This window comes from Amaranthus tricolor, chromosome 14 (assembly GCF_026212465.1).
Source record: "Amaranthus tricolor cultivar Red isolate AtriRed21 chromosome 14, ASM2621246v1, whole genome shotgun sequence".
Lineage (NCBI taxonomy): Eukaryota > Viridiplantae > Streptophyta > Magnoliopsida > Caryophyllales > Amaranthaceae > Amaranthus > Amaranthus tricolor.
The window spans coordinates 20,658,247-20,667,845 of NC_080060.1; the positions used below are offsets into that span (position 1 = coordinate 20,658,247).

Sequence of the window (9,599 nt, forward strand, 5' to 3'; positions counted from 1 at the left end):
ACGCTAGTTTCACAATGTTATTAGAAGCGTTCGGTGAGATACTTCCTGAGGGAAATGAACTTCCAAATTCGACATATTATGCCAAAAAGCTCATGTGTCCTTTCGGCTTAGAGTACCAGAAGATTCATGCGTGTCCGAATGATTGTGTATTGTATCGGAATGAAAATTAGAACTTAGAAGAGTGTCCTAGGTGTGGCTTATCGCACCACAAGCGTAAAGGGGTTCGGGATGCTAAACGGCCCCCGGCTAAGGTATTGTGGTATCTTCCAATAATACCTATATTCAAGCGCTTGTTTTCTATAAAAAAAAAAGATGCGTTAAATTTGAGGTGGCATGCAGATAGGAGGAAGAAAGGTCACTTGTTCACACATCCATCTGATTCTCCGGAATTGAAGAGTATTGATAGGTTGCATATGACTTTTGGGGATGAGGCTCGTAATTTAAGGCTCGGACTGTGTACGGATGGAATGAACCCATTCGGCAATCTTAGCTCTCAACATAGTACTTGGCCGGTACACTTAGTGATCTATAATTTGCCACCTTGGTTATGTATGAACCGTAAGTACATTATGCTTTCGCTTCTTATCTCGGGTCGCTACAAGAAAACTTGTTTTTAGCAACAAGTTTTAGCAACGACTATATTTTTTTCGTTGCGAAAAATACAAGTTGTTGCGAAATCCGTTGTTGTTGCTAAATAATCGTTGCCATAAAAAAAAATGAGCGCGGGCTTTGAAATAATTAATATTTGTTTTTTGCAACGATACCAGTCGTTGCTATAAAGCATTATTAGGTAACGCAACAACACTAGTCGTTGCGAAAAATTGTTTTATGTATTGCAACAACAATGTCATTGCAAAATATTCTCTATTTTATTTCTTCTCTCTTTTTCTTTTATTTTAATTTGATTAAAAATGATCCTTGATTTAATTTGATAGAACAAAGTCGTTGCAAAAACCCATATTCTAACAATTTTTTGCAACGATTCCCTAGCTCTTAAAATTAACCCACGCCTCTTTGTCAAAATTTCCCTCTCAAACCTGAAATCCCATCTCCTCTCAAACAAAGTGAAAACCCTATACTCATCTCTTTTTCTCTGTCTAGACTTCTCCTCTACTGGGCGACACCATTTGCCCCGCTAAAGCAGGAAAGCGGCTAGTCGACCACCGTGAAAGTCAAGACCACCGGCGTGCTAGTGTTTCGATGATTTGGTGCATCAACTATTGTAAGTCGGTGTGGTCCGCTATTTCTTCGGGAGTTAATTTGATCGTGCAATGACTTCAAGGTAATGTATGTAAATTTGTTCAATCCTTGTTCTTGTAGTTTCATGGATTGGAAATCATGAATCTATCTCGTTTTGGTGATCTTGACCCTAATTTCATTTCACGATTTAATTTTTTTAGGGTTAAATGTGAGGTATTTTTCCTTTGTTTTTGCTTATACATATGATTTGGATCAAAACCCTAATCTAGTGTAATTGGATGCTAATAGGGTATGTTTTTAAAGTCTTGTGAGTATATGAATCCCATTAATAATGAATTGAAACAGAAATGAATGTACTATATACCAGCCTATAATAGAAACGAATGTATTTTAGGGTTAAATGTGAGAAATTTATCCATTTATTATGTATGAATTTATCTTAAATGTCTTGTCATATGGTTCATCTCACGTGAAATTTCTCAAAGATATGATTTTTTGAGTTTATGGATTCATTCCAAACTTAACTCTTATAAGGGTGGGTAAGTTTTCTGATAGGTATATAATATATACTATATACCAGCCCCTTATGTGTGATGTATCACTAAGGAGATGAAACTATTAATTACCTTTCTGCACATGAGTTCTTTCACACAACCGGAAAATCTGGTTTTAGCAAATGTATCATAGATGGGATTCACACATCTGTTCTTTCACACAGCCCCTTACTTGTTTTGTTTTGTTGTTCAGTGGTTTCTATCTTTGCCAATTTGTTGTGTAAATGGACTTTGTGAGTATTTATTTTAAGCTTGGTGTTACCCATAGGTATTTATCTCCATTTATCCTTTTGATAAATTATACTTCGATCCATATTTTTTATGTTGAACTTTTGTTAAAATAAATTATGTTGTTTGGTGTTGTAGTGTTTTGCTGTTGGTGTTTGTTTTTGGGCATAGCTCCTGCTATTTTGATTGCGGCTGCATATTTCTGTTGTTGTGCCCTTTATTAGGTTGAGTAGTTGGTTTTAGAGTAGGTGGTAAGTGTTGGTTTTGTTTAGGTTTGAGAGAATTGTTTGTAGTTTTAGCTTTAAATCTTAGTGTTCCGTTGCAAATATATTGATTGGAGTCTAGCTAAGGTTTGGGCTGTCTGTTGCTCTGCCAAAAATGTTATTTGATTACAAATTGACAATCCCTAATAAATTTTGTTCAAAGTTGAGTGAATATTTTGTTGTTTTGGCTTTGTTTTCCACCAAGAATAAACTACAATCATTCAGTTGATATTGCAATGGAAATTGTTCTCATTATTTCCTATGATTTCTTTGCTAATTTTTACAGTTTTGCAACCTATAGGTTATCGCTTTTTTAATGTCCTGTGTACCACTATGACCAGGAAGACGTGACTAGATGATTTTCTTTATGCAGTTGAAAAGTATGTGCAAAGAGGGAGCATATTGGGGTGAATGCAAACTTTTATTTCAGTGGCAATGCCATCACAAATGGTATGTTTGAAGTTCTGGATTGTAGAGGTTAATAGCAAGTTGCCACTAGTAAAAATATCATTTTGTTTCTTTTATAAGTTTTGACTTTATAAATCTATAGTCTTGATTAAATTTGGTTCTTGAATTAGGTCATGGAAGTGTTAGTGTATTTACTATAGTTTTGAAATGTCAATTGTTCGTTATTGGTATACTGTTGTTGCCTTATTGGATACACTACATGGGGTGTTTGTCGTCTGCATTGTGTTGGCAGTGGTGTCTGTTCAAGAAGACACACCAAACAGAAAGAAAGAAATAGGAAAAGGGAAGAAAAGAGAATGCAGAGAGAAGGAAAAATAGGAATGATGATCTTATAACTTGATTACTATAATATATCCTAAGGGTTTGTATAACCCCTTACAAATCAGTTAAGCAAAGGAAAGGACAATAACTAACTTCCCCGCCTCTGAGCTATAACATAATGTAACAAACATAAGAACCTACTAAAGGCACATGCTAGTCACATGTTAAAAACTAACACTAACTACTATAACAAACTGTTACTTTCTGATACTCTGTGTAAATCCTAGATGATCCTCTGATTTTGTTGTGGAGTTAGTATATTATTGAAGAGCACTGATGCCTAGGCATTGATTTTATAATTATTTAACCCTAAATAAAAGTACAATGTGAACATGTAGTAAAAGTGAATTTTTTTTATATTTGACCCTCATCTGGTCTTACTTTCAAAGTGTATTTTTAGTCTGCAGCTTTGAAAGAAGCTATTGATGATCTGGAATGGCCCGGATCAAGTATCAAACTAACATTACAACCAACTCCTCCTTCGGTTGCGTTCAGAAGTGAAGGCCATGGTGATCTACAGGTTAAGCTTAAAGGGTATTGAGCTCATTTGACTTTGCTTCTCTCTTGCTGATAGATGTATTTATCAGTTTTGGGTATATTTTGGGTTATTTTTTGCAGATAGACTTTATGTATTATGCAAATACTGATCTTTTAGCAGCTTTGAGCTGTGATCGTGAAGTGTCTCATCGGTACATACTAATATCCTGTAAATTCTACTCTTTGGTTTTTATTCACTATGATTCAAAGTTCTTTGATTGTATTGATAAACAGGTATAAATATAAATTCTTACAGGCAACAACTTCTAATATACCAAGTAGTGTCGTCAAAGATAACCGTGGCAGCAAGGTTACGGTTGGGAGAGGCGGAATATTGAAAGTTCAGCATCTGGTCTCCGTTGTAAGGCAATCACACCCACACATTGATTCTGCTGGTTATCAGCCTCCTAGCAGGATAGCATACATTGAGTTCTTTGTCAAGCCAGAGGAGGTTGAAGACAATTGAGTCCCATTCAAGCCTTCAAAGGTGACTCCTCCCTCTTCATCATAATGCTAATGCATGCATCTTTAGACTTTTCTAGCTAAACTTATCTTGTGCAGTTACGCTTCTTCAATATATGTGCTACAAATAGTTGGGTGATTACATCAAGTAATGTAGACAAATTATAATGAATTGGCCAAGTACTTTACAATTATAATTTTGGGCTATTAAAAATTGGTATTGATTTTCAATTTGTCTTGTGATTATAGTTTTGGGCTTATTGTCAGCTTCCAATTATAGTTTTGGGCTTATTGTCAGCACTGTTTCAAGAACAGTATAACTATTCTGTGGTACTAATTGGTCGTATTCATTCAGGGATATCACTTGCTTGCTGGAAACTGGTATCATTTCTCACATTCCCTATATACGTAATGCTTTTGTTAGTGAATATCATGCTAAATGCTTTGCTTATTATGTCTCAACAAAAAGTGTAGGGATGGTTTGATTGTGAATATCATGCTAAATGCTTTCCCTATGAAGTACTCAATATTGGGGCTCATTTGATTCTTAATTACTAACAAAATTATTTGGTGTAGGGAAACATATCTTCGTTGGAAATTTTTTGTACTCAATGACGAAGTTGGTGATAGCTACAAGCATTTTGGATGCGCGATGTTTTGGGTTATGAAGTAGCTATATGTGCACTTGTATATTTTTGGACTTTTTCAAAGTGCCTATCACTTGTAAATTTTTGCATAAAAACTTGTGTATGGTTGGAGAATTATGTTGAAAAATTGGTTATCCGATCCGTTACATGTATATGAATTACGTATATTTTTGACACGATAATATTTGGGACGTGTGATATTTTGGGATACGACTTAATATATAATGATAATCGGTGATATTAGTTTAGTTGGTTTTAAATTATTTATTATTTTAATTGTCTAGTTTATTGTAGGTTGTTTCAAAAGATAAATAGTCGTTGCGAAAAATGTGTATGTTTTTTGCAACGGTAATAGTTGTTGCTAAAAACATTAATAACAAATTTTACTTCATTGTTTTCCCTACAGTAAAGTCGTTGCAAAAGATTGACTATCATGTATTGCAACAACTTGAATTGTTGTGAAAAACAGAAATTTAACAACGAAAATAGTTGTAGCTAAAAATGCAAGAAATTTGGCAACGAGCTTTTTTGTTGCTAAAAACGTTTAAAGGAATTGCAACGACAATTTTTTTGCAACAATAGATCTCGTTGCAAAAAACAGATACCTTTTGCAACCGCCATAGTCGTTGCTAAAAGCTTTCGCTACGGCTGTACCCGCAACAATGTAGTTCGTTGCAAAAAACATTTTTAGTAACGAAATCAGGTTTTTAGCAATGACTTTTTCTGTTGCTAAAAATAACTTTTCTTGCCTAGCAATGACATAGATGTATATCTTGCACCTCTCGTTGAGGATTTGAGAAAGATGTAGGATGAAGGCGTTTCCGTGTTTGATGCATATGCTAATGAGGAGTTCACCTAGCGTGCAATGGTTTTATGCACCGTTAATGATTTTGTGGCATATGGCAACTTATCGAGGTATAAGAACAAAGGGAAGAAAGCATGCCCAATATGTATCAATGACATGGAATCCACGTGGATTCCTAAGTGCAAACACGTATTCTTGCACCATCGAAAGTTTCTCCCATGAGATCACCAATATCGTAAGAAGAAGAAGATGTTCAACGAAGAGGTTGAGGACCGTGTATCTCGTCAACTGTTGACCGGTTATGAGGTTTATGAACAGGTTAAGGGAATTGAGATTGTATTTGGTAAAACAGGGCAAGTGTAAGGGGGTGAAGACCGATTATGAAAAAAAGAATCAATCTTTTGGAAGGTTCCATATTGGAGAGATCTACAGGTTAGGCATTGTCTTGACGTTATGCATATAAATAAAAATGTATGTGATGCCATACTCAGGACTCTCATGAACATTCCGGGTAAGACAAAGGATGTTAAGGTCGTGCGAGATTACTTTGAATGTAAGGGTATTCGTCCGAAGTTGTTACCACAGGTTAAGGTGAGTAAGAAAAGAAATCGAGCTGATGAAGTTGGTGGCAATAACAAGGGAAAGGGAAATAAAAATAAGATGAGTAATGAAAAAATTATTTACCTCCAGCTTACTACACATTGTCCAAGGCAAAGAAGCGGGCATTTTGGAGTCTCTGTATGGCATTAAGGTTCCGTCTGGGTACTTATCCAACATGAAGACATTTGTGACTCTAAATGGTGAGCTGAAGTTGGGAAGCATGAAATCTCACGATTTCCATGTAATTATGCAAGTGTTCTTACCAATTGCAATCCGTGGAATACTGCCAAAACATGTGAGATATGCTATTAGCGAGCTATGTTCGTTCTTCAACACAATTTTTAGTAAAATTCTTGATCCATTTAAACTTGATGCTCTTCAAGTCGACGTGATGGTAACTTTATGCAAGTTTGAGATGTATTTTCCACCTTCTTTCTTTGACATAATGGTTCATCTTATTGTCCATCTCGTTTGTGAGATCAAGCTTTTGGGTCCACGTTTTTTAAGGTGGTGTTATCCTTTTGAAAGACACATGGGTGTTTTACCAAACAAGGTGAGGAATCCAGTACAACCCGAGAGGAGTATGATTCAAGGCACTGTGAGCGATGAGATTAGTAACTTTATAGCCGAGTATGTAGCCATGGCAAAGCCTATTGGACTTCCCACCTCTCAACATGAAGGAAGGCTTGAGGGAAAAGGAATAATTGGCTCCAAATCGATCACACCTCCTCGAGACAATCTTCTACAAGCACACTTGTATGTGTTGCATTTAGATATATTGCGCGCAAAATATTCTTGTAAAGGGATAAAAGATTGATGCAGTTGCATAACAAGACGTTTTTTTGATTGGTTTCATAATCAAGTAATAAGTGAAGAACTCAAGGGTGTATCAGAAATTGTTAAGTGGTTAGCTATTGGTCCCCGTGATGATTTCAACAAATATGGGAGGTTATGATGTCAATGGCTTCACATTTTGGATTGAGGGTCAAGATAAGAAGTCATCTTATCTACAGAATATTGGGGTTTCTATTTTGGCGTCATCTACATTTTACGCGAGTGCCAAGGATCCAGCGCCGGTTGATGCTAAATTGTTATACTACGGGCGGGTATATGAAATATTGGAGCTTGACTACTCTATTTTCAATATTTGTCTTTTCAAATGTAAATGAGTAGATAATAATCGACGATGCATAAATAATGACGATCCTTGTGGATTCACTCTTGTAGACTTAGTTCGTTTGCATGATAGTGAGGAGCCATTCATACTAGCCACACAAGCCAAGCAAGTATTCTATATTAGTAGACCCGTCTGATAAAACATAGTCTTTTGTTGTACCGAGAAAAAGAAGCATCTTTGGTATAGGTGATGTTGAGGATAAGGAAGAATATTCGCGATCCGTATCCGACCCGAATACCAGGTTTTAAAACCGGGTTCCCGACCCGAATTATCCGAATTTGGTAAATCGGGTAATTTACCCAGTTTTAAAAATCGGAAACTGGGTTTTTCAGATCGGGTTTTCAAAACCGGATATATTTGAACACCCCTAATATATATATATATATATATATATATATATATATATATATATATATATATATATATATATATATATATATATATATATATATATATATATATATATATATATATATATATATATATATATATATATATATATATATATATATATATATATATATATATATATATATATATATATATATATATATATATATATATATATATATATATATATATATATATATATATATATATATACATATATATATAGGGTCGCGTTCAGGTGAAAACCAAGGTTCTGTGCGAACCGTGAGAACCAAAAAATGTGTTACCTTTTTACAGAAAATGTGCTACTTTCAGGTAAAAACTGTGTTACTTTTTTTTAAAAAAAATCTGGCAGTTTTTAACAAAAAACTGTAACTGTCTGGAAAAATAATACAAATCCAAAGTAATACGTTTTTCTGAAAAAAGTAACACCTTTTTATATAAAAAGTAACACATTTTTATGGTTTTCACGGTTCTCATATATGGATGGTTTTCACCTGAACTTCTCCATATATATATATATATATATATATATATATATATATATATATATATATATATATATATATATATATATATATATATATATATATATATATATATATATATATATATATATATATATATATTCTTTCATCCTTCTACTTGTTCTTCTCTGCTCTTTCGTCTACCGTTATCTCACAAAACAAAAACAATAATTGCATCCAAGATTGTATAAATTATATTTCCTTTTTTGAAACCAAGATCAAATTGTGATCTTGGCCTTCTTGCTTCTACGCCATCAGTAAGTCATCAAGATTCTTTTTTTTTATTATTATTTTATTCTTTTACTTTGGTTTATTTTATTATTTTTCTTTTCTTCTTCATTATGAGTAGTATTACTGTACTCTTAATTTCCTATTACTAGTCGAGCCTTATTTCTTTTGTTTATTGGGCTTTGTCTTAATTTGTTCTTTAATAGGCGTATCCTTTGCTAGCCAAATTACAATAGGATGCTTCTTAAGATATACATATGTACATAGTTTGCTTTTTCTAGTTTAGTACTACAGTTCTTCTAGGTGTATAATTAAATAGATTAAACAATATTTTCTAATGTTTGGTCGAGTGATTGGAACTTGGCGTTTTAAGTTATAGTTTAGTGTGAGTCGTATTAAGTTATTCTAAGTTTATTATTAGGGGGAGATGCAATAAGATAAAATTTTAATACGTCAAAGTCTTTATTATATCGCAATATATATCTTCTCAGTTACTTTTAATAATTGATATTATTATATGGTTCGGGAGACGACTTCGTAGAGGAACTATGTGTTATTCTCTTTTCCCTGTTTGTGAAAGCATGTTTTAATCAAGCTGGAAAATGTTTTATGTAAGGTGTGTCTACTCGCTCAACCTTCCGTGGTTGAGACTTTTCCTTTTTGGTTTTAGATTGTTGATGAATGTGAGATCAAACGATTGACAAGTGGGATTTCGCGGAGTGACATAAAATATTATAGTATTTATTTCATGAATTCGTAATGGCTTTAGTTTAGAATTGAATTTTACTAATAGTTAACAAATTATTGGGTTTTAAGATAAGGAATACGGTTTGATATTTGACATTTATTCTTTTATGGGGTGTAGGTACCTTTGAGTTTATTTTTATTTGATTTTAAGTTCACATTAATTTATTTTTTAAAATTGAGTTTTACATTTATAGTGCATTTTAGATATTTATTAAAGTATAATTTTGGATTATGTTTAGTAGCATCTTCATCTAATTAGGAAGATATTAGGTTCGGTGTTATACATATAACCTTTGACCTACCTAAATGACTATTGACAATTACTAATTACTTTTGACTTTTGTTGACCACCGCTAATCACTTTTGGCTTTCCCATTTGTACCCTAGTGTTTTAACTCTTTAACATCGTTTTTATCCATCATAACTATATTTTGAAAAAAATAAA

At 33.5% G+C, this 9,599-nt stretch overlaps 1 protein-coding gene across 8 annotated transcripts; it reads left to right on the plus strand.

The window, feature by feature from the left end:
• Window positions 1-943: 943 nt before the first annotated feature.
• LOC130799130 (uncharacterized) lies at window positions 944-4,926 on the plus strand. Of its 8 annotated transcripts, none has more exons than XM_057662206.1 (7): window positions 944-1,282; window positions 2,619-2,695; window positions 3,435-3,554; window positions 3,653-3,723; window positions 3,806-4,058; window positions 4,389-4,414; window positions 4,610-4,926. In XM_057662206.1, the coding sequence occupies exons 2-5, from the start codon at window positions 2,657-2,659 to the stop codon at window positions 4,035-4,037; spliced, it is 462 nt and encodes a 153-aa protein (XP_057518189.1). In that variant the 5' UTR covers window positions 944-1,282; window positions 2,619-2,656; the 3' UTR covers window positions 4,038-4,058; window positions 4,389-4,414; window positions 4,610-4,926. The 8 variants fall into 8 exon arrangements, 7 of the variants coding, with proteins under 7 accessions (XP_057518189.1, XP_057518188.1, XP_057518190.1 ...); XR_009039213.1 differs by having other exon boundaries at window positions 975-1,287; window positions 3,828-4,058; XM_057662205.1 differs by having other exon boundaries at window positions 4,283-4,926.
• The last annotated feature ends 4,673 nt before the right edge of the window (window positions 4,927-9,599 follow it).